The sequence below is a fragment of the Ricinus communis genome, chromosome 10 (assembly GCF_019578655.1).
Source record: "Ricinus communis isolate WT05 ecotype wild-type chromosome 10, ASM1957865v1, whole genome shotgun sequence".
Classification (NCBI taxonomy): domain Eukaryota; kingdom Viridiplantae; phylum Streptophyta; class Magnoliopsida; order Malpighiales; family Euphorbiaceae; genus Ricinus; species Ricinus communis.
In genome coordinates, this window is record NC_063265.1 from 18592596 (window position 1) to 18619655 (window position 27060).

General features: G+C 29.0%; 1 protein-coding gene and 1 long non-coding RNA gene across 4 annotated transcripts; both read left to right on the forward strand.

The window, feature by feature from the left end:
• Positions 1 to 5859: 5859 nt before the first annotated feature.
• LOC8267082 lies at positions 5860 to 8429 on the forward strand. 2 transcript variants are annotated; one of them, XM_015726318.3, is made up of 4 exons: positions 5860 to 6567; positions 6787 to 6845; positions 7323 to 7393; positions 7494 to 8429. In XM_015726318.3, exons 1-4 carry the CDS (start codon positions 6316 to 6318, stop codon positions 8186 to 8188), a joined length of 1077 nt encoding a protein of 358 aa, XP_015581804.1. In that variant the 5' UTR covers positions 5860 to 6315; the 3' UTR covers positions 8189 to 8429. The 2 variants fall into 2 exon arrangements, with proteins under 2 accessions (XP_015581804.1, XP_015581805.1); XM_015726319.3 differs by having other exon boundaries at positions 5884 to 6567; positions 7497 to 8429.
• Positions 8430 to 20581: 12152 nt separating this feature from the next.
• LOC125368643 lies at positions 20582 to 22141 on the forward strand. 2 transcript variants are annotated; one of them, XR_007214349.1, is made up of 2 exons: positions 20582 to 21049; positions 21220 to 22141. It is a non-coding gene; the product is annotated as an uncharacterized LOC125368643 (long non-coding RNA). The 2 variants fall into 2 exon arrangements; XR_007214348.1 differs by having other exon boundaries at positions 21252 to 22141.
• Positions 22142 to 27060: the final 4919 nt, after the last annotated feature.

Below are 27060 nucleotides of genomic sequence, written 5' to 3' on the forward strand. Positions count from 1 at the left end.
ACTTTTTCTTGAGTGAACACCATAAATATTATACTAAACGGATATGTTTCATTTTCATATTTGTAAATAATAGTACTTCCAAAAAATTAAATTCTAAGGATGGTTCTCAGTGGTGGACCGCTGGTGTTACTGTCATTTTCTTACAACGGTCAGGGCATACATATAATAATATGAAATCGCAGTAGCATTTCCACAATAAAAAGCTAAAAGTTAATTTTTTTTGAAATGTAATATTGAAATGGTTACCAATCTATATCTTTCAATCAGTTTATTACTATTTATTTTTAAAATAATTTTAAATTAAAAAATAACTTATTGGTTATATAAATTATTTTGAAAATTCTCAAATATGTGATATATGTGGTACAGTTGAAAAATATTAATGTACATATATTATGGTCGAAAATGATATTTTCTCTTCCAAAAATATGGAAAACTCTACTTTTCAAACATTAGCAGACTGAAGAAGCAGTCTAATGCTGTGCACAACGTAAGTAAATAATTATGAATTTACATTAATGATCGAATTAAAATAAAATAAACAAATAAAAAAGGAATTGATAATTTGAGGGCAATCTGCGAGAGATCATGATGGGCCAAGCCCTTTAGTGTTACTTTAAGGTGGACCTGGGCTCATGATCATGATTGAAGACTAAGCCCAGCCTAAGACCTCTCGCACTTCAATTTTAATATAAAAGCAGCCCATGTTCATGAGGTAATACTACTATGAAATTTTGAGAATATGTAGTAATTAGGGGACCGAAGAAGTCATTATTTTGTGAATTAGGTAAAGAAATTTATCTATGAGAGATCCGATGACTATAAATCATGCAATTAAAAAAATAAAAATTTAAAATCTTTCTTCTTATTATAAAAAAAAAAAAGTCAAAACAAATATTCTAATTGCACTCCACCGTTGACAATAAACATATATTAAGACGCCTATCAATTAATACTAGAAAACTCCTCCGTCGCTTATTGGGGCCTTTGTTACTACTGTACATCTTTTGCATGTCCCAAAAGAAAAGGGTTGGCAGTGTAAGTGGATTCAGATGCCCAATGCGCTAATTTTACAATCCAATAACACAGATTCTTTTTTCAGATCAAAAAAAAAAAAGAAACACAAGTTCTAGTTATGGATTCACATTTTCTATCATAATATATGAACACGAGTTGTTATAATATATAATTTCTATTCTTAAATTTAAGGTTCAGTTAAGGGTGTCTCAAATTTTGTCTTTATGAGAGCATCTTCAATAATATTTTCTTTATTTTTCTTTATTAAATTATAAATAATTAACTCTTTATTTAATTTATTTTGCAATGTATGTATATTCCAACAATATTTTATTTTATTCCCTAATTAATTTCTTATTAATAAAATAAAAGGAGAAATAATATGACTCTTAAAAAAATAAAAAATAAAAAGAGAAATAATATGATATATTTAAGAGCTATTTTTTACTTTTTAAATTTAATGAGAGAAAATATTGTTTTTAAGTCATTTTAGAAAATGGAATGGATTAGAGAGTTTCTTAGAAGTCTTAAAAGAGTATGATTTAAGAGCTTGTTGGGATGCTCTTATGCTCCAAAGCTTGATTTTCTATAAATTAAAGTTTGATTTTTGTCTAAGTTCTCTTTTTCTTTTTATATAGTTTCTATTTCTCTCGTCTGCTCCTTTTCTTTTTGAAGGAGATTTGTGCAAAATTGTCAACGGTACTTTACATTGGCAATTCGTTTAAGGAATGTGGCTAGAAGATGTTAGACAACAGTTTGGTATGGCAGGTCCTATTCATTGAAATTCTTAACCAGAATTCATTTAAGAATAATATGCCACACTTTATGTAACCTTAAAGAAGTGTACGGTAGAATCTATGGGGGATAATTTCTATGTATATTTCACTTCAAGTCATCCAGTCGTAGACAATGTGCCTTGCATATTGGTCCTCGTTGATTTGATAACCATTTGGTCACTTTTAAAGAATATTTAAGGAACAAAATGTGCAATATATAGAATTTATAGAAGATGAATTCTGGGTTCGGTTTCATAATTTGCCTGTCATATGTGTGATTGCTACTATTGCTGGAGAATTGGGTGCGATGCATGGTAGGATGGTTGAAGTACAGTGCGACCATCATAGAGATTGTGTTAAAGAAGTTTTTATATGTTCGTATTTGGGAAAATGTGGGTCAGCTATTATAAAGATTCCTTCAAAATTAGCTTAAATGAGGAGAAAACCAGTATTGTGGTATTACTAGCATGGGAAACACTCCCTGAGTTATGCTCGTGGTTTTCTAGGCCATATGCACAAGGACTGCACTGAATCGAAGTTCCATTCAGAATCCATGATGTTTGGTGAATGCAGAATGGATGTTTCTCTACTCTGAGTATTCTTATCAATCACTAGGTGGAGCAGGAAATTTGAAATTCTTTTTGTTCAAAGTAAATTTGAAATTGGATAAAAGAAAATGTTTCTCTACTGTAGGTGATTCTTTTTTTAAGTAAAAGGAAGTGGTTGTCAAGGCATGCCTAAGCGATGAAATGGGATAATAATCCAATTGTTACTAAAAATTTAACTAATATTTTAATTGGTATCAATGTTTTAATATCTTTTGATATTAAAATTTTAACTTTTATTATAAGTGATGGTATTTATTGAAAATTTATTTAATTTTTTATAATGCATAATATGGAGCTCCACATAAGCATTCTCTTCACCATCCAAATAATAATTGATTTAAGTAAATTGCCCCATTAGTACTAAAATTTTGCCACTTGTTTCAAATTATACCAATTTTTTAATTTATTTTTTTTAAGTACTACATCCATTATTTTTATTTTATTGACAGTGGCTGATAAAAACTCGCCTCAAAGCGAATTTCTATACGAGTTAAGAATTCGCTAATATTCAACAGTCCACTTAAGCTACTAAGATATTCGATAGGCAAACCATCAAAAACACCAATGAAAGACTATTACTAATACAATGCTCAAACATTTTTTGTGGAGGCCTTATTTCAAATGAATCAAATTGTTATTATATACTGTTGGTTACGTTAATACTCATTGGGATTTTCAATAAATACTAATAAATACCATCAAACACGAAAGTTAATTAAGCATGATATTAATTAACACATTAATTAAAAAATTACTAAAATTTAAATAGATGCCATCAATTAAAATAAAATTATGAGTATGAACTGAAAAAAAAATTAAAAAACTGACACAATTTAAATATAAGTGGCAAAATTTTAGTTTCAATAGGACAATTTACTGAATGTCAAGTGTGATATCAACGATACTATCAACGGTGGTTAAAATGCTAACGCATATCATAAAAAAATTTTGGTGCCTTCACCCCTGCGTTGAAGGCACACTGTCTTTAACGTAGTCCACGAGTGGCCTTCCTGGTGGAGATCAAGGTTATGACTCAGCAGCTTGATAATATTAAGGTGAAGTTGGGTTTTAATTGGGTCTGATAGGAATGGAATGAGGGGTGACTTGGGGATTTTCTGAAAGGTGACATCTCCGTCAATTTGAATGTATTAACTCCATTGTGATGAGAAGGGCCATAATTGGAACTGGCTTTTACGATAATCCGGATGCTAATAAAGACACAATTCTTGGAAATTAATCTGTCGGTTGAGTGGATAAAGTTCTGGTGTCCGGTTAGTTGTTGGTGACTTTAACAAGATCTTGCAAGCAATAGAAACATCTGGTGAAAGGGATAGATTTCGTCGTCAGATAACAGGTTTAAGGGAGTTCTTGATGATTGTTTTGTCTGAGAACTTGGGTGTAGTAGTAACTGGTTTACTTGGTGGAAAAAATATGGAGATACGTAATTTGTGAACGGTTGGAGATATCTTTAGTCAACATGGAATGGTTTGCTTTTATAGCTAATGAGAAACTTCTCCCACTCATCTTGAATTCAGAAACTCGGATTCCATTGTCAATTACTAGCACAAATGATATGATTTTGACATGAGAGCATGCAAAGGAGAAGACAACGGAGTTCAATTTAAACTAGCAAGGCAAAGGATGATTTGTGTGAATAACGAACAAATTTTGTTCTTTCACTTGCGATTGCAACCATCAAACATTCCTGAAGTGAAATCCTTCAATTAATGTGCATTAAATGTAAAATAAATAAAATGAGACTTTATAACTCCTAAAACTAGAAATTGTTTGGAAAGCAAAAGGATCTAGATTATCCTAGGTTGTCAATTAAGCTGATTTACTCTTACTAAATCTAAGAGATACACCAATTTGTAAATTTGAAAAAAAAAAAAAGACTTAAGGATTGATTTCAATTCTAAAGACATACAATAAATAAGCTAAGGAATTCGTTTCATAAAAATTAAAGTAAAGAACTTAATATACTAATTTTAGCTTTGGCTAAGGATGTTAAACTCAAGGAATTAATTAATCAAAAATAAAAAAATTGCAATTGAAAAGCTTGGTTAATTAAGCTAAAAGTAATAAAAAACGAGCTAAGTAATTATTGAGCTATGAATAGTAAACTTAAAAGGCATCTTACAGTAAATTGAAAGATGGGGATTTGAAAGCAATAAATTGTAAAGCTGGGGAAAGAAGTCTTGACTTGTCTACAAATAAGAGAAGAGAAGAGTAAATTAATCCTAGAGTTTATAATAACTCTTTTGTGTCTAATTTTGTTTCATAAATAATTAGTGTTATTAAACTTAAAATTTAATACTATTTAGTTATAAAATTAAAATTTTAATATTTATTATTATAAATTATAAAATTTAGCTATATAATTTATTCCCGTGAGTGTGTATATATATATATCCCATAACCTCTGCATCTTACCTGCTCCTTTTGTTGCCTACATATATCTGTGCAATAACTTCACTTTCTTATTGTTCACTTCCTTTAATCAACCAACTAATGACTTCCAACTCCTAACTTCTTTTCCACTTCTAGTTATCTCATCAAATATTAAGTTGCTTCTTATAAAATTCTCATAATAAATCTTGAATTTTATATTAAAATTCAATTTTCATGGATTGAGATATCAAAATCAAATCATAAGTCAGGATTTAAAAAATATAAATATTATAAATTTTGAATTAGAAATTAATAAGATTTTGAACCAGAGCCTATGAATTAACTAAATTTATATTGAATTCAAATTTTAGTAAAAAATAGATAATGATATAAATATATTAGTATAAAAATTGTAAACTAATAAAATAATATTAATTTTATTAGACTCGTGAACTTATTAGGTCGAGTTCTATAGAGCTCAACCTCAACCTTATTTTACTTAACATTAATTTAATTTTAAATATTTTTTAAATTGATATCAATAGATTGCGCCCGGGTTATCCTACTAATTAAAAAAAAGAAAAAAAGAAAAAGGAACTAATTAAGAAGAAAAATATCAGCTATCCTGTTCTAATAAATTATGTAATTATTGAAATTCCCTTCTTTCTTTCTTCTTCCCTTACTTTAAAACCATACGGGAAAATTTTTAATTTCATAATTTAGAATGCTGAAAATAGTGTGGAACTAATGTTAACATGAAGTGAACAGATTGTAATTTCAGTTTGCAAGGCGTTTTAATTCGTAAAGTTGTATCCATATTATCAAATTCTAATTGATTAAATACAGAAAAGTATTTATTTATTTATTTATTTTGTGAAGAAAGAAAGACAGAGGAGGGCATCTCGGTCGTTGTTGAAGACATGGGACCCACAAGCCCTTCTAAAAAGTAGAAACGATAAAACTACCCACTCCCATCATTTTGTATTCTCTTCTTCTCTTCCACCCTGTCAATCCTCGTCCGTACCCTGTCCCCTTCCTTCTTTCTTATGATGCTCTCACTCTCACTTGCTACCTGTTTACCCAGTCATTTCCCCAGACGTCCTCCTCCACACGTGCAAACTCCACTCTTCCCTTTCTATGGTGCAACAAATCAAAAGTTACACAGCCCCTCTACTATTCTTATTCCTCTCTCCCCCTTCTGTGGTGCAACAAATTAAAAAGTTAGAGAGAGAAAATAAATACAGAGAGATAATTTTTTCTTTTTCTTGGTCTTGGTGTTATTATACTAGTCTTGTTTTTGGGTTTTTGTTGCACACACAGCTCCGCCCCCCTCTCTCTCTCTCTCTCTCTATTTTTCTTTCTCTTCTTCTCTTGAAAAATCTGACCCTTGATATATAACCAACAAAAGAAATTTGACCCTTGAAAGATCATCTTATTTTTCTTGACAAGCTGTGTTTTAGATGGTTGTCTGATCAAAATCTTGCAGTAAAGAAAGAGTCAAAAGAAAATCTTGTCTTGCACTGATGAGGATCAGGAAAAGACAAGTGCCGTTCCCTCTCGCTTCTCTATCACCAATACCTCTTTCAGATCTCCAGTTGCATCAGTCGCCGGTAGTGCAACTTCAATTGCACCGTAACCCACATCGCAATCCCTTTCAAGAAGACGACACAGCTGCCTATTTTGATCCTCCCTCTTCTCGTCAACCACATCAACCGATCGGGGACGAGTTTTTCTCTGATGCTACTGTTGCTCATCCAGAGGCCACAGATTGTCCGGTTAGTGAAATGATTTCAAGTTCTAGAATTATATTTGATAACTGTTTCTAGATATATATATATAAGAACTAATAGGACTGCACTTGTGATTAATGTGACCTAGAGAGGCATTTCTTGTTTTATATATTTACTTTTGATGGTTAATTTGCACCTGCAAGAATTACATTAACCATAGGTCTGATTCAGTAGGTACTTTGCTTTGTTGTGATTTTACTGTAGGTTTGGTTGCAGAAAGATGAGAGAGCAGCTGTAGAAGGTGAAAAGAGTAATGATACCAGGTAAGAAAGAAGGGCATAAAGTTAAATATATATTAATTTATACATGTTCTTCTCTTCTTTCGTGAATATCCTAGTAATGAAAATTGGGAAAAGGGTGAAAAGAGAGGAGACCCATTAATTAATTTTTACCATTATATAATAAAGATATATACTGTAAGTGGAAATATTGTTTACCTGTTCTTTTCTTATCGTTGGCTACAAACCATACCTTAAATCATCTGATCCAATCTTAGTCTTTTTTTTTTTTTTTTTTTTTTTTCTTTTACACCTCTCCATGTTGGTAGATAATAGATAGATGCCCATGCGGTGCATGTTAGCATGGGATGCTGGTCCCCATCTATTATATTATACGCATCTTCCTCTCTATACTTGCACTCTCTCCATGATTCTTACTTGCCTTTTGTTTTCTTGTCGCTGTAAATTTCATATATGTGGTTATGATCGATCTTCCTTGGCCTGGTTTGATATTATTATTAGGAAGGGGAATTTCTTGGGTGCAGAAACAGAAAGTATAGTTATTCTTCAACAACCAAATTCTCCCCAACAAGGTAGAGGTTATTTAAACTCTAAAGTCCAAGTCCCAATCGAAGATCACTTTCAAGAAACTCATCTTTACTGCTTTTATTATTGTTTCATATTGCATTATAGCAGTAGGGAGATGGTACGAGGAAGAAAAAGCATTTCCATTGAAGAAAAGGAGAGGGAACATTGAAAGAAGTTCGAGTCATGAAGAAATGTCAACGAAGAAAGATAATAAGAAAATGAAGACAAAAATGAACAAGAGATGTCTGCAAAGTAATGTTAGCCATGATCAAGAAATAGGAGAAGACAATAAGGAAACTAAAGAGGGTGTTGTTGATGGCGGTAGTAGTACTGGTAGTACTGCTACTAATGTTAAAAAGAGAGCAAGGGGTGGTGCACTTATGGAGGGATCGCGGTGCAGCCGTGTTAACGGAAGAGGATGGAGATGTTGCCAGCAGACTCTTGTAGGATACTCTCTTTGTGAACATCATTTAGGTAAAGGAAGGCTAAGAAGTATGACAAATGTTCGAAACCGATCCATGGCTAGTGCAACTGCTGCACCAAAGAAGGCTGCCATGCCCTCTCAGCCATTGTCCAGCACCACATTTTCATCATCAGATGATAAAGATTCACAAAAGCATACGTCTCCAGCTGATAATAACAAGAATGATGTTGTTGAAGATCACGAAGGAAGAGAAGAAAAGAAACCGCTGACGGTTTCAAAGAGGAAGAAGAAGCTTGGAATAGTCAAAGCTCGATCAATTAGCAGCTTGTTGGAGCAAGTAAATAGTGCAATTGCTGTTGATGAGAATAGCAAGTAGGGGGGCAAATACCCTTTCCGAAGCAGAATCAGGATCATTTAATGTTCTTGTTCGAGATTCTTTATAAAGAACAGATAGGTCCTTGATAAAGTTTTTTTTTTTTCATTTGTTTTGTGCTTTTGTCTAGTGCTGCTCATTATGGGCATTTGTTGGAATACTATAGTTAATTATAAGAAAAAGATATGTGTGTGTGTTTATTTTCTGTTTAATGCGAGATTATCTGGCTAAATTTGTACTTCAATTAATGAATTAATAATATATTTGCATAAATTATAAAGTGGGGAACCACCCCATATGAGACCTCAGTTTAATGTAGATGGTTTGCTGTAGACCTTTTGACCATGTTAAAGAGGACACAACCTTTTTTTTCCTTTTCCTAAGTTATTAATTTACAAATTCTTTCCGTTCATTTTCAAAAGATATTTATCATACTTCATGCAATTTCTCATTGTCGATGCACATGGATCTTTATTCTTCACCCAAATGGAGAAGGAGATGTACTTAGACTAAACTAAAACAATAACAATAAATGCATGAATGGTGAATCTCAGAAGGTTATCCTTCAAACAAAATGCTGTGATGAACATTCGTGATATGTAAGTTCTTTTGTTAGATGCCTCAACCATTTTGTTCTTCAATGAATATAATTTCTTGCACACTCTAGGCAACGATTCTTCCATGATGGAGTTGAATTTTTCACCAACTAATAACTTCTTTTTCTTTCTTTTAAGATCAATTACGAATTTATTGTATGAAGGAACTTATTTTTTTCTTTTTTAAATGTATATATAAATAATATCTATCTACTTTAATAATATTTCAACTATATCAAACAATAGATGAATAATGCATTTTTATTAATATTAATTAATGTCTGAATATAATATTCAGCTTACGTATTACTTATTTATTTTTTGTGTTTAGTATAAGTATGGTTTATTAGAATATAATTATAGATGGGATCTAAACTTTAGGATGTGTTTGAACTTGCATATATATTTTAATGATTTTTTTACTGACTGAACTTCAATTTTCTAAACAAAGTCGCTGTCTTTAATTTTGTTAAGGTGGCAACCGAGAGAAGAATGTTACCACAGTAATCATGTCATTTTGGTACATAGAGTGATACCTAGAATTTGAGTTTTGTTTCAAAAAGGATTCCAAATTCCTTTTTTTTTTTTTTCTCTTTTGGTTAATGAAGCATAGGCGAAAATATAATTGATATATTCTTTGTGTGATTACCATCTCAGCATAATTAAATAATAAAAGAAATAGAAATTTAGTAATAAAGAAAAAAATGAAAGAAAGTATCCAAATTAAAAATAAACTAGTCGTGTAACTATGCGTTTCACGGACGTTATTATTATTTTGACTATAAAATTAAGCTAATAAATACAATTTTATAATTTTTTAATATTTAATATTAATCTATAATAAAAAAAATAATAGCAAACTAATTATATTTAAATGTTCTTCTTAAATTTTTTAAAAATTTTAAGATTTTTATTAGTAATAATATAAAAATTATTTTAAAAATATTTATTAATTAATTTTAGTATTATATAAATTAATACTATCAATATAATTAATATTATTATTTTTAAAATTAAAAAATTAATTTAATATTAAATATAATACTAAAAAATTTAAAATATACTTTTTAAAATTAAAATAATTATTTATTTAGAAAACTAATATATTAATTGATATAATATTAAAATATAATTAATATATTATTTTTTAGAATAGAATTAGTATCATTATCCTGATTAGAAAATTATTTATTAATTAATATCTTGTTTCTTAGAATTAGAGTCCATATTTAATTAGAAATGTAACCAATTAATCAATAAATTAATAGAAAAAATTATAAAATTACATAAAAGCTTAAATTTTATGTGTCAAAAATAGTACACATGTCAAAATAATAATTATATGTGTCAAAAATTAAGCATACACTAGTCGTTTGCCTGTACGTTAATGGTCATTATTATTACCTCGATTATAAGATTAAATTTATAAATATAATTTAATATATTTTTCAGTATTTAATATTAATCTATAATATTTTTAAAAATAATAGCAAACTAACTATCATTTTTAAATATCTTTAATTTTTTAAAATTTTATTAGTATAATAATATAAAAATTTTTAAAAATATTTATTTATTTATTAACTCTAATATTATATAAATTTATACCACCAATATAATTGATATTACCCTTTTGGAATTAAAAATTATTATATGATTAAAATTAATTTATTAGTGAATATAATCTTAAATATATTATTTTCTATAATTAGAATTATTATTTAATTAGAAAATTAATTTATTAGTTAATATAATATTAAAATATAATGAATGTGCTATTTCTTAGAATAATTATTATCTAATTAGAAAACTAATCATTATCTAATTAGAAAATTAATTTATTATTAATATATTATTTTTAGAATTAGAACGAGCGTTTAATTAGAAACGTAACTTATTAATCAAAATAAATACACATATCAAAATAAAAAATTTATATATTAAAAATTAAATATACATATCAAACAAAATTTACACCCAATAAATTAATATATATAAATTCTCTAAGCATTTAACCCGTCGCTCACCTTTGTTAAGCGCCCCAATGTGCGCGGACGCAGCTGTCGCAGCCCATGCATGACTTCTCCAATATTATTATATGTATATGTTGGAGACAATTTTCTGCATGCAATATCATGCAACCATTAACTCCAAGAGCGATCTTCAAATGTATTGAAAGTTTACTTCCAGCAAACTTCATGAATCTGATTTCAAACTTGTTCTGCATATACATATTACTGCACTCCAACAATAGAATTATTTTATTTTATATATTTTTCTGGCTTTTGTGGATATGGCGTACGTTATTGCACTGCAGGCTACAGCCCCAAGGGTACTTCCACAGTGCACTCACCCTCCTGATATATGGGAACTATATGGATGGAGTAGATAATTAGTTCCATCTCCACACCCAACTGCTACCACTAAATTGTTGACTTATTGTTCATGCAAATTTGATTTCAACTATTAATGTAACTACTAATAATAATAATATTCCATGTTCTTTATTTATCTATTTGCATATAATTAATAACACTATAAAACAAATTATATTTAGCAACGGAAAAATCGTTGCTAAATCAAATAGCGATGGATTGCATCTCACTTGTCATATTTTTACGAAAAATATAAAATTTCTATCACTAAATTTAGCTATATTTATAACTAGATTTAGCGATGAACATCGATAAATTGGTAGATCTATTTTTATTTTTAAGATCCATTGCTAATCCATCAATCAAATTTAACTTATTCCTTCAGAATATTTTTAATTTTATTTAATTAATAATTCTAATTTCAATGTCTAATTTTTTTATAAAAAAGATGCGAGCAAAAAAGTAAAGTACTAAAAAATTTGAATTCAAAAATCTATCACTTAAATAAAAAAATAGAAAAAAGTATTATATAAAAAAGTTTCGAAAATCCATCGTGGATCTCTTTTGGCAATGCATTTAAAATACATCATTCAATTTGGCTAAAAAAATTGAGCGACTATACTTTAACTACGGATTTCAAATTCATGAATAAAATTCATTTGCAAATTCGTCACTAAAGCTCACTGGAAAATATGGCATCAAATTTAGCTTCAATTTACGACGGATTGGATCCATCGTTAATACCATAGTTGTTCTATCACTAAATGCCATAGTTATTTCATCGGTAATCCGTTTCTAAATCTTCTCTTTTTTTGTCGCTATAGTGTCGTCGGCAATATCCATTACTAAATGCAAAAAAGTTTTTGTAGTGTATAATTCCATCTTCATAGGATACAATGTGGGTAGAAAGGCCGACCCGATGGCCCTGGAGGGAGCTGCCTCGGGCTCAAAAATGACATTGATGACTTAGAATAAAATTAAAAATTTAATTCGCTAAACAAAATATTGTAATTGAGAACTTCCCAAGGAAAGTATGCTATTTTATTTGTAGAAATTCTAAAAAGAATTTCACAAAATCAATACTAACGCTATTAGATTGATACGCCCAGTGCCCTCCAAAAGAAATGGAAGCAGCCGACTCTATCAATAAAACTTTTCTTGTTAAATTTGTTGGAATTTAAATATTAGCGTTTATTTTTTAAAAAAAGAATTATTATTTTTTATTATGCCAAGGCACCAAATTCAAAACAAAGTTTTATTATAAGAATAATCTCATGATCTTAAAATGGGACCTATAATTTTTAGTGTGGTATATATGGAAACAATTGTGTACTGGAAATTTTCATGCCATGAAATGTTCTTAAAATTTTGGACTTTTTCCTCTCGGATGCATAATAATATTTTTGGTATCTAAATTTATCAGACAATGATAATCAATTGATTAAATTTTTAAAATTAACAATTAAATATAGCAATCTGTAAAAAAATAATAAAATAATATTTTTAGCATGTCACATATTATAAATGCCAATATGAAAAATTTTTATGCTAAATGAGATGAAAAATAAGAAATATGTGGTAAAGATGAGTTATAAAAATAATAAAATAATGAACTTGTCCATCATATATAAATGTATTTTTTATTAAGTTATTAGCGTCCTATAGATAAATATTAGGATTCATAAATTCAGAAAATTAAGGATTAAGACTACTAATTAAAGATTAATATAAGTTTGAGAAAGAGAGTTATATAAGATAAAATTTATTTTAAGTGCTGATGAACTCATTTTAGTTTTTGACATATTTAATATTTTTTATTCTCTCATCTATGCTAATAAAAATTTAAGAAAATTTAAAAGTCATCTCCTAAAAATACCATTTTTTTTCAGATTGATACACTTAATTATTAATTTTGAAAATTTAACTATTCAATTGTCATATTTCTTAACAAATTTAAACACTAAAAATATAATTATTCAAAAAAAAATTAGGACTCGATTCAGTGCTGTCCGTATATGTACAGTTCTTGTTGATTTACTTTTCGGAAAAATAAAAATAAAAATAAAGGCTAAGAATCCATATGATTGAAGTCGAATTAATGGGAATTCTCTTTTACTTTAAGACAGAAAGTAATTATAATAAATTAGACTAATAAGGTTGCATTTAGGGTTGTCTATCTTACCATGAAAGTTGTAATGCTTCCTAACTACCCAGCTAAGTAAGCATGCTTTATTGTTAAGTCTTACACGTAATGAGGTTGCTTAAGACTTGGTCAACTTTTGTCATATCCGTCATTTGATTAGAGCTTGACTACTGCAGTGATCTTAATGTCAGGTGCCAAATAAATATATTTCGCAGTCCCTCCATTTCTTTGAGAAGAGCTATAGGTCTTTTATTAATATAAAGTAATAAATATATTCTAATTTAATGTCAAACATAAAAAAAAAACATATGTAAAAACAAATCATCACTAATTGATGGAAAAATATTTTATAACTTTATAAAAATTACATTTCACCTGATAATAAAAATTATATATCGATTTTATAAATATATTTTTTGATAAATTCAACTGTATGAATGTCAAATTTAATATATTTATCCTCTTCATCAATTCTGCTGAAAAAAAAAATGAGAGAGAAAGATTGGCTAGAGACATGTCTTGCCATCCCTCGATAATGATTTGCCCCCTACCGATGGATTACAATGTTTTCAAAATTGAGCCGACTAACCAGTTCAACTCAAAACTGATGGTTAAATCGTTCCAATTATCTATATTAACCAAATGCAAATCAAATTGGATTAAACCACATTGAACCAACTAAATTAAAAGAAAAAATCGGTTCAATCATAAGTTTACTTATATCTATAAACAAAAAATAGATTATAACACCAAAAACTAGACAACTTTGTGCTTTATCTATTACAATTTGCATTTTAAAAAATATAATTATCTTTTAATTTTAATTTTTATGTTTATAATTATTTTCTTACAATTTATATATTTTATTTTTGTTATTTACTTATAAGTTTGATTACCAAACAGATATTGTGATCCTATTGATATGTACATATTAAAATTTACTGTTTAATTATTTGGATTTTGTTAGATACCATTAAAGTTTAATATTTAATATATTACTTTTATTATTTATAATATAATAAACAAAATATAATCAATTTTTATTAAAGTAATTAGACTAATAATTTAATTGGTCCGTCGATTGAATCGATAAATAATAAGTCCCATTTGAAAAACATCAATCTGCTATAGATAAATTTAGACTAACTAAGTAGAGGCTACTTATTGGATAAGAAGGTAGAAGATTTTTGTTCCTTTTGTAATATATTTAGGCTAAGTAATGGGGCTTAATTTGTTGATTCATGGCTTAAAAAGCATTCAAGAGGCATTGAATTGCCACATACTAATATCCATGAAAGTTGTTGGGTTGCATTTTTGGGCATCACCTTTTTATTGCTTAGAAGTCAGCATAGTAGTTGAACTGTTGTTTTCTCATCCCACTAATTCCAAGTTGCACACTGGCGGCCCTGAGGTTTAAACAAAAAGGAAAGTTCCCATCCCTTTCTTTTCTCTTCTTAACTTTCATTTGGACGTTTATTGGAGTTTGGACCCCAAAATTATTGATATTAGTTCCTTTCCAATTCTTGAATCTAATCATCTTTCACCATTAGAATAATAATTTTTCTGATTTGTTACAAAGAAGTTTTAATTATCCGAAAAGAGCGTTTAACGGGTTGCTGAAGTTTAAAGTTTGAAATTTCTGTTTATGATTAGACTCTCATATTTTAGGTAGTTCCGCAAGAACTAGATATGCATAATGCCCTTCAAGTATACATTACAATTTCTTTTTACATCAAATTATTGAATAAATTAAACATATTTAAAAGTATGTATAAACATTCTGCAATATAGAAGAATCCATTTAATCACGTTCAACAGTTATTATTATTATTATTATTATTATTATTATTATTATTATTAGTCGATCTATCTTTCTTTTTTTATTAATAAAAAAGTAACGCGTATTTAAATATTTTACACTCATGCCAATAAAACAATTATATCTATTTAAATTTGTATACTAATTTATACATAATAAGATCCAGTGTAATATAAACTCAAAGTCAAATACTAGTGAAATAGACTTAGAGAAGCCAATTCCTTTTCTTCTTTTTTAACCCTAACCCAATATCCATATATAACTAGTATCCTTAATAAGGGGCAGACTGGTTACACTTTGCAAAAAAGAAAAGAAAAGAACACCGTTAGGCAACAAGGATAGTAGCAAGTAATTTAGTTAATTTTATAGTGGCCAAAAAATATCATAAATTTTGTGATTTTAAAAGTTTTGATAAAGTTGCTCCTGTGACTAATCCATTCAATGTGACAGATCTCTAAAGATGGAGACCCTCAAGAATGGAGACCACAGCCAAACCCCATTTCCCCAAGTTGATGGATTCATGCCCTCATATTCTAGCTGGCTATTGATACCTTTAACCAGAATATATAAATGGGCTAACCAAAAAAGAGAAAAAGAAGAGAATATTATAAAGGGATTAAAAACTTAGAATAAAAGCTGCATCTATGGTTAATCAATGCACAGTGAAAACTGGATGTAATAATTTATGCTAGAAGTTATTCAATCAAGCTGTTATAATCATATGTGTTTCTTCATAGCCGAAAGGCCAAGACAAGAATCGCTTATGAGTTTCTTAAGCTTTTGATTTTATTTATATGAGCACATTTTTCTACTAATTGTTTTTCTTTTTAATTGGAGTGGATAATAATTAAAACTACAGGGCAACAGAAGGTACAAAAGTTCAGCAAATAGAGAGAGGGCCTTTGAGAAGGTGATGAACTTAGAGACAGGCTGGAGCAGAGGCAAATTCTATAATAGAAATGAAATTAAAATTGAAATGCTGTCAATTTTCATGATTTATATCATAATCATTGGATGGTCGTTTCAAACTTAGCTGCTAGGTGGGCCATTTTGCTTTAAAGCCGTCTTAGACTATATTATTCATATATATAGAACAAAATTCTTGATGCAAAGTGCATTTCTTAATTCCAATAAGAATTTACACAAGATTTCCCTTCCAACCCGTATCAAAATTCTAATAATTTACCCAATATTTTATGTATGGAAATACGCTAATCTATTTGTGGATTGAAAAATAAAGTTATCAAACTAATTTCTGATCCAAATAATAAATCGTCATAACGATGACACTGAACTTTCTTTCAGCTTCTATATTACTAAACATTGGTTTGGCCAGTTAAGAATGACAGATTATGTTAAGAATTAATGGATCATTTCCTGTGATATGGATTTTATAATATAATGAAGAATCATATCCTGCAGATGAAAAAGAAGATGAAGAAGAATATTTAATAGGAATATGAGTATTTCATACAATTGAACTAGTGAACAAAAGGAGTACCCTTTTCAAGAAAATGCATTTTCCATTGCTGCTCCAAATCAGAGCTCCAAACTAATGGAAATTTTCAGCATCTTACTAGTCTCTTTCATCCCTCGCATTTATATATGGTTCTGTAAAGTAATATATTAGTCATCTCTTATATCAAAATATAGGAAGTCAATCGACATACTAAAGTATAATTCTATTGTTTTACACCATAAATTTTATAGATGAATTAGTTATATAAACCAGACAATTAAGTATCAAACTCTAAGATAGTATGTGTTGAGCTAATATTTAATTATATATTCTTCTTTTGTTATTTCACATTCTACTCACGAAATTATCAATTGTCATTTTTTGAACCATGGACATAAATATTATTTTTAAAGATATTACGATGAAAATGCACAATAAGGAAAACCGTAAAACGAATTTATAATTATTCTTAAATCTAGGTTTAATGTCATAAAAATTCTAAGTTTTGCATTTATTATCAAATCTAGTAGGTAGGTTTTAAATTTTTAATTTCAGTATTAGCTTTTGGTGAAATAATTAACTGATTTTATTGACATGATATGAATTTTGGCGATAACAAAAAGAAATAAAAGTCTAAGTTAACATTGACATTATTAAAATGTTGTATTTTATGCAAATTAGACGAATGAAGCTCTAAAGTTAGGAAAAGAATAGCATATTTTTATATACTTCAACGATAACATTTTAGTAATGAGATGGTTAACAACTCTAATATTATCATTATGTTAGCTTTTCAATAAAACTTATTTTGTAACCATCTAATGTAATTTTAGAATTTTGTAGCTGAAATTGCTGATAGTGAAAGAATATACTTGAAATCTAACGATTTAAAACACATAATGATATCTATTTTAAAAGAAAAAACGCACTTAGAATTGAATAAGTATGAAACCACAAGCATATTTTTATTTTTTTCTCCTCAAAATACAAAAACAATAAGTTCATTCAAAGTTATAGGAAGTAGTTAATATTGTTATTGTATAAACAGAAGTGGTACTGAATGGAAAGATATAATTCCACTCTTACTCTTATAAAAGGGAGGATATCAAGTTTCAAATGGCAGCTCCAATCACTAAAGGAGCTATACTTTTCGATCTCTTGAACCTTAAAAAGAAGACAAAAATACGAATCTATGTCAAAAAATTATGACAAAATCGAGTAACGCAAACTAAAATCTAATAAATCTAAGGTTTCTGAAACAAATTATCATTAAATTATGGTTAAAACCGCTTGTCACATTCAACGCTTAAGCTTTTGAATACAATAGTTTTCTAACAATAACCCTTCTTGTTTCCCCAGGCACTGCGCTTCTGTTTAACATGCAGACAACCTTTCTTTTTTTTACATGTTTGACAACGAAGAAGAATGATAAATAAATAGTTATAAATACAAGGTAGAGATGGCTGACCACAAGCACGTGTGGCTGTGGTTGCACCGATCTGGAGAGAAACCGGCAACCGAGAACAGTCAACGACAAAGGTACGGACAGTGCCAGGTTGGAGAAATTAATGGGTTGTGGGTCCTGTTACTATTTGTTTATTTATTTAGTTACAAAAAATGGTCCAGGGTGAAACACACATCACGTTGACAGTGTTTTCTTTTTCTTTTTCTTTTTTAATTTTTTCTACCAATAGATCTCAGGTTTCAACTGTCATCTCGGCTTATTATGATTTTATCTACTATACTGTTACTTTGCTTAAATAAATAAATATCTCTTTTTTAGTTATAAATTAAAAAAATAATCCAATTTAAGATTTAATTCAATTGAATAATATATTTTTCAGCAAACCAATTAAAATTGTGAGCACTAATATATATATTTTGACCAATCATAGTATGCTTACATGACTTTATTTTATTGTATCATATAGTATGTACTTTTTTTTTTGAAACATTTTATTTATCATATGGTACGTACTTCTATACCTGATAATGAGCAAAAATATCATTATCCTGATGGGTATTCTTGTAAATTGCTATTAGTGATGAGCTGTCAATCTCGTTAGTCACATGCGAAGTAGTTTTGTATAGGCAAAACTCATGTTTAGGTCCTTATACTTTTCGAGTTTGTTTCACCTTGTCTCTAATTATCTATTGCGTTTTAAAGAATCCCTAAACTATTATTTTTGTAATGTTCAAGTCCTTTTGCAGTACGGAAGTATAAAGTTGTTGACGGTTTTGTTAAATTTATTCCCCCCTAAGCAAACTTGAATATAAGAATAATGACACAATTACATCTCGTTGGAAAGCAATCTTAGGATAGGACACAATCTTTCAGTTATTTCAACAAACACGTGGAATGCAACTCACAAGTATTGTTTTTATGCAAATTAACTTCTTCATTTCTAGCTCAGATGGGAAAAGAATGCAAGTAAAAGAATGAAATCAAACAATTGGAACAAATATAATAACCAAAGATCATCATCATCAAAACTATACAAACACGAGATGTTTTAAATACAATCAGCTAAAACTTCACTCAAAATTCGGAAATGTGATGCTCATGATAAAGCAGAATATCTTATGGAAGCTTGCAGTAGCTCTTGGGGGAGCAATCCCACCTAAAGCTATTTCTCTACTCACCAAAAAAGAAAAAAAAACAAATAGCTCATATCCACGTTTCAATTTTAATTGCTCTAGATTTTCCTAGGTTCCTCTCTCTTATTTCGATCCAAACCAGACTTGGTATTGTTTTGATAGTACAAATTGGACCTACCCATTTAGACTTTGCATAAACCGACAACCAGATATATCATTACCTTTCTTTTCATCCAAATATGAAGCTCATTTTCATGTACGACAACCTATCATCACTCTTAAATATCAATTTGGGCAGACCATTCAGGCGGTGACTTTCAGGTCAACGACGGTGGAGAGGACGAGGGTCACCGCCGTTCCGCAATCTGTTCGCTTGTCGAAGCCCAATCAAAGCCTGATTATGGAATGTTGATTCAATGAATCATCAGAAAACAAATCAGTGACGTTTGCAAAGTAGAATTATTGGGTTTTATTTATCGTTGTGGTTGTGATGGTAGAGTTACGTTAAATAAATTAGTGACGTTTATAACAGCAATAATGAAGAACATTTAAAAAGAGAAAAAACTAGTGAGTATGAGTATAGACCTATATATACTGATTTAAGACACAAATGTAAGATATATTTAATAAACAAGATGGACCACATGCATTAAATAATAAAACCTAGACAAAATTTTTATTACCCGATTATGAAAATAGTTTTTCAATTACTGAGTACAATACATTTATTTTTTAAATTCTAATTGCTATTATAAACTAAAAACAATTGAATTAGAATAAAAGCTAAGAACTATAAATGACTACTGCTAGAGATTTTTGTCTACTGATTTGTCTGTGTGTTTTTGTTGGATGAGAATAGGTATTGTTTTTGGAATTGAAGATTAGTGCCTTCCATTAAGTAGCTTCTTGTACTTATAGAGCCCCTTAAACTTGATAAGTTCGGTAATCGATGTCTAATTTAAGTTAAAGTTCTCAACCACCTTTAACTATCAGCTCTGCAACTCCAACTCCATACTTTAAACTGACATTATTTTTTTTAATTACACTTTTTCTATCGATTATTTTTGTCATGTGTTAATTTTTTATTTATAAATTGAAATAAAACTAAAATTTTGTGACTAAAATGAGTTAAGTGACCATTTATATCATTATCTATAATCGTAAACATTACCCATATGCAAGCTTGGAGTACTTAGATCCATCTTTTGATGCAATGTATTAATGTATTATTTTAATTAGTTACCTTCCTTTATTTTAAATCATTGAAAATGATTAGTAATATTAATTGACTAGTCCCCAAAGTTCATTAAGCCATTTTCTACTAATATATGAGGAATTGACTTTAATTTTATAATGTTTTATATGACGTAATGTCCTCAACCATCCAAGGTATATATATATATATATATATATATTATATGTTTCAAATTCTATGATATTTTGTTATATTGGGTATGAAAAAATTAACTTCATCTTAGCTTCCAAATGGATCTTATTAGTTTGAATGCCTAGTGACCTCTGAAATTATCTTAACGTGATCTTTTGTAGCTTTGAGAAACCTTTATGTATCCCTCACGAAAAAAAAAAAAAAAAAAAAAAAACTTTATGTAGAGCCCCCATGCCTCTATCATGTTATGATATATATATAGTGGAACACCCTACTAAAGGTTGTAAAGCACTTTCTTTCTTCTGTATTGTCTGCGTTGCTTTAATTCAATTCGATTGCCTTCTTTTCCAACCCCCTCTTTTACTCCTTTGTGTTGCTTAACCCTATTTACCTCACTTATAGCTTCTTCTTCCTTTCTTCTTTTGGCATTCTTTGTTTCTTCTATAAACACTTGGTGATTTTCTTTAGGGAAAAATATAGCCATGAGGTATTCAAGATTTAACTTTCTATTTGTTAGTGTATCATTAATGTATGTAGATGGGAATTTGGGTTTTCGGGACACTGGGGGCTTTAGTCTTGCGTTGTTTGCTAAATAGGGTTGGCACTTTGTATTCAAATCTAGTTCTTTACTAACAAGTTTTGTTTTTTTTTAAAAAGAAAATCCTCTTTTTGCTCTTTTGTTGATGCAGGTACTCATTCCAATGCATCTTGGACTTGGAAGAATATTTTAGAAGATCGATAATGTTGAAAATTAATTCGAATTTTGTGATGTTTGATTTAGTCATATATTTGATTTAGTTATATGCAAACTGCTTTTTTAGTTCAGTAATTTACTCTTTTTAGCTTTAGATCATGTTCTTGTTGGTGCAAATAATATCTCCATTTGAAGGCATGTTAAGTGATTAAATGATAAATGAGTTTTGACACACCAAAAGTATCAATTTATATTGCTTTTATTTCTGCATTGTTTCTATTATGACACCCTAGTTCTTTTGTAATTTTTATCAAAAAACCCAACGGATAAGTGCTATCAAGGGGCTGCGATGGCAGGTTCGTGATAGAAAGTCCATCTTCATATGGCACGATCCTGGCCCCCTTGTTGCTTCCCTTAAGACGACCTCTCAGCCCCGAGATGGTAAGATGTTCCCTTGGTTCAACAACTCTTTTTCAGCGAGGAGCCAAGATGATTCTTCAAATTCCTGTATGGGTTACTACTTACCAGAGCTTCTGACAAGTGGACTCGGCATTTCTCTTCTCATGGAAATTATATGGCAAAATCAGGGTATTTAATTGCTAAATCTGTCTAAGAGTTTAGATATTCAAGCAGAAACCATGTATTTAACAGTCTCAAAGGAGCAAGGCTGTTGGAACCAGCTTTGGAGCTTTAAATTGCCTCCGAAATTATTATTTTCCTTTGGATAGTGCTTGTTAATGGGTTGCTAACGTGATACAAATTACAACCCAGGTTCAACGAAGCATATCTTTTTTCATTGTCATTTTGCTAGAATTATATTGTATGGCTTATGTCTCCCTTTGAATTGAGGTCAGACCTTCTAGAAGATAATTCTTTCCAAGATTATTGGATGTCTCTTATGGATGGTGTGTGCATTGGCGGTAGCCCCATGGTGCATGAGGCTGCCATTTTTGTTTCTTGCATTTTGTGGTTGATTTGGAAAGCTAGGAAGTTTTCAACCATGAGTTTTAGGAGCCCGGTGAAGTTATTTTGAAAGCTAATCAATTGTTGTCCATGGTTACTTTTTGACAAGTTATTCAACAGGATAATCTTCCAAGTTCTTCGGTTTTTAGTTAGTAATTCTCTTCCTTAGTCTCCACCAATTCAGCCATATATCAAAGGTGATTTTGATGTAACAATCAATCACCAAAGACATTGTGGTTTTAAGGAAAAGGATAATGTTCAAGGAAATTCAACAATGAGACATGGTCTTAGAAAAAGGAAGCTGATACATGTATGTGGCCGCTACTTCAATAGTAGGGTAGCGGAACAACTAAAAATTAATTTTATGATATTAGGCTTTTCTTTATACGCATGTGAAGTGGAACTCATATGGAATCTATCTCTCTATTAAAAGAAAATTTTTTAGAAATATTTAAAAATATCTTTTTTACTATATAAATATTTTTTTTCAAACAATATTTTTTTAACTTTTTTTTTCAAAAATAAAGTGTGATAAATAAAAATAATTAAAACCGTAATTCCGAGAGAAAAACTAAAGTATCGTGTTTTTTATATTTTAACACAATAAAAACAATTAACACCGTAAACTTGATAAAAATAAAAAAGTATAAGTATTTTTATTATTTTTTCTATTAAAAAATATACTTTTTTTATTGTGAGGATACTGTTTATTGTCACAAAAACCGTGGCAGCAAATGTCATCAATTAAAAAATGCAGAAGAATTTAAATGTACCAAACATACAATAGCAAGGGGTGTTGAGGTGGCATTCAAAAGGAATAAAAGTGGAAGGGTTAAGGCTGTTTTGCACTTATTATAAAATTGTCCTTGGCTTTATTTTGCTAGCAGGGAAAAGTCTACTAGCGACTTTAAAATCAAGACATAGAACCCCAAATACAAGTGATTAAAATAGTTCAAATGCATGTTACCTACAAAATTTTTGGCTACTTTTTTGTTTAAAGGATCAACTACATAAAAGAAAAACTCACAACTAAAATCACAGATTTAAAAGAAAAGGAAGAGAATGAGCTAAAATTTTAGATTGGGTATTCAATGCTCAAGAGGGCTAAGAAAGTAGTGTTAACTGAACTAGCATGAAATTACATCCAACAATACACTCAGTTATATGACTATGCTGAAGAGATTATTAGGGCCTCTAATTCTGGTTCAACGGTTAAACTGCATCCAGAGCCTGGGGCCAATGAATTTAGGAGGTTCTATGTATATTTTAAGGCTCTAAAGGAGGATCTGATTCCTGGTTGCAGGCCAGCGATTGATATAGATTGTTAATCCCTGAAAATAGTATGTGATGGCCAACTTCTAACACCTGTAGGGCGGGAGTAGAAAGACTCGGAGTTAACTGATGATGTAAGAATGGCAATTGTCACACACATAGAATTGGTTTATACTATGGTTTGTTGAAACGAAGAACATTCCAAGCTGAAAGCAATGGGCCATTACTGAGTCAATGAGTTGGAGGACTTGGTAAACTGTGTTGACTCGGCTGCAAAAGGTACCACCACGCGAAGCTCTTTCTATTTCTGTAAGCAAAGGGATTTCATACATGGAAATAATTTACAATTACCTAAGAGGATCTCAGATTTCTACTTCCTAATACATAGTTAGCATATATACAGCACAGTTTCGAGGCTTCCTGGTCGGTGCATGTGCGAATGAGAATAGCAAGTGTAAACTGTGTGGGGCTGTTGCTCTTTTGCAGTGAGTGTACTGAGTGTTGTTACCATTTCAGTACAATCATTTCTTCTTTTACAGGAGATTCTTCACTATAAACAGAACTGCATATTGATCTTCTGGAAGCTGAGCCATTGTTTATGTAATAAGTTGATTGATTGATTATTTTTATTAGTCAATTCATGCATTTAGATTTGTGGGTAGATATCAGGCTTTTCTTTATCAACCCAAAAGAAAGACAGAAATGAAAAGGGTTTTATTATTTGGTCTTTATATATAAATTAAACGGCCAAATTGAATAAATTTAAAAGTAGAAATCCAAAATCAAAAGGTTAGCTTTATTGCATCAAAAGATGGAATTGTGCAAAGCAAATAAATAAATAATGAATGAATGGTCAATGCGTCCAGGCATCAATTGAAACATAATTAAGATTGGGAAAACTTTTGAGGCTTTTGATTATTCAAGTGTATGTGGCTGAAATTACGGTACCACAAAAAGATGGGCAGGCAGCCTCCCATCTATCTTCTTAGCCGGCCATCGATCTTATTTGGAATTTGGTAACAGTAAAACTCACTGTAGTTGCTCACCTCTTTTCCCTTTCTTTCTTTTTTCTTTTTCCTTTGATGGTCACTGGCTGATTTATTTCATGCATGAGTTGTATCGCATTATAAACTGAATTTTCCCATTCAAGAACAAAAAAATAAAATAAAATTGTCTTCTCATTCCGATTAACTTAAATTGTTCCTGCGTCATTCATTTATTTAATATATTTTTTTCTTTTATGGTGTGATTTCAAATTTAAAATTTTATATTTAGAACCGTAAGCCCCAACTGCTAAACCCATTTAGATTGAAAGAGTCGCCCAAAAAGCAAGCTATTACAACGATCGGCTAGAGCTGTAGGCAGCCAAGGAGCAGGGTAGTAGATAACACGGTAAAATAAAAAATACAATAAAAAAGTACTGTAGATTTGATACAAAATAAAATAATATAATAATTTTTTATATCTTTCCTAAATGCATTTTGGGCTTTGATGTATAGCCCATTTCGCATTCACGCCAACCTCCAGCGCCCTTTGCGTGTGACTTAATTAGTTTAATATTTCAAGATGATAAGACTATCTAATTTAAGAATTTATCTTAATTTAATTAAAATGTGGAATTCCAACTTTAAAATATATAATTATATTAAAATTTTTAAAATAATAAATCTGTAAAAATAATATCGATGGTACTCTAAAATAATTAAACTAACCCAAAAAAAATTAACCAACTGATTTTCAAATCATCACCAAATAAATAAGATACGTTGATTTCCAAAAATAAAAAATATATATATAAATATAATCTAATAATATTTAATTTCGTCAGTTTTATAAATCTAACATCTCATTATATGTATAATTATAATTACTATAATTTTTATTATTAATTAGTGTAGTATTTAGTAACTAGTTATTACACCAATTATTTTCTTTTAAAATATAAAAAACTAATATCAAATTAAAAAGTAATGCCTGCAAGATCTGCTTAAAAAAATGTATGTGTTTCCCATCCTTTTGCCACACCAAAGGCAGTGAGAAGCCACCTCATTGTCCAAAGTATATATGCAACTGCCAGTGAGCCAAGTACGTGCTTCCAGTTTTATGGAAGGACCTTTTTGCAGTTAAAAGTTGGAAAAAGGAAAAAAAAAAATATATATATATATATATATATATATTCTATAATTCTTCTTTCTTTTCTTTCTGAGATCAGAAAAATGAAACACTTGCATGTGAAATGACCAATTCCTCAGTACGTATAAATAGTCCTACCACCGTTTCTTAAGCGGCCAAATCAGAATCTATTTATTTTAGTTACACCATATAATAATAATGTTTTTGTATTATATACGTACCATCAATCTTTGAATTTTATTATGGCATGCATTTAATCCCCAATTTCATTATGTATAGCAATCCAGCCTCTTTTTCTTTTTAAATTATTCTTTTTATGCTCTTCTTTTGGCATGTTAAGGAACTCCAAACTAATTAATTAGAAGATTAGAGAGGAAGAGCAGTTTCACATTATGTGTTTACCTTACTAATGCAAAAATATTATTTTGTGAGTTCCATGGATAGGGTGAAACTTGAAAGTTTTAATTCTTATATAATTTTTAGAATGCAACTCTTTTTATTAAAGAAAAGAAAAGAAATGTTCTTACACTATTTTCGAGATATTACATTTAGTTGTTAGATGAATGTTTTATACTTGGACAATAAAAGATAATTATTTCTATGATAATTTTATTAAAAATAAAAATAAGATAAATATATTATTATATTTAATCTTATCAATTATATATATAAATATAATTAATAATCTATTCAACTTTTTTATGATTTTATCTTTACTGAATCATTTATGAAAAAATAAATGATACTATAAAAATATGATTATCTTTATAAAATTTAATAATTTCTAAAGAAAAAGTAAGTTTATGAAAAATATTACGTAATCGTGAAATTTATTATTAAATTATAAAATATGACAATTATTTTCATATTTTTTATAAATTACAATAATTTTTCATAAGCATTACTACTTGAGTAGAAATGAATGATATTAATAAATTTAATGATTTATAAAAATAATTGAAAAATTTACAAAAATTCTTAAATATTTTCATAATTATGAAATTTATTGCTAAATTATAGAAATTGACAATTCTCTTCTTATTTTTTCTCAAATTATACTTATTTTTTTTGGAGTGTTACTTACTAATTGCAAGAAATGAATGATATTGAAAAATAATTATTTTTCTAAAATTAATGTTCTAAAAATAAATTGATAAATTTATAAAAAAATTAAATTTTTCGTAATCGCAAAATTTATTCCTAAATTATAAAAAAAAATTCTCTTTATATCTTTCAGAAAATTATACTAACTTTTCGTAAATGTTACTATTTACGAAAATAAATGATTATATTTTTTAAATTTAATGATATATAAAAAAATTGGTAAATATTTAAAGAATAATAAATTTTTTGTAAGCGCAAGATTTATTGCTAAATACAAAAAATAACATATTTTTTCATAAAATACTAACTTTTCGTAAGTGTTACTTCTTGCA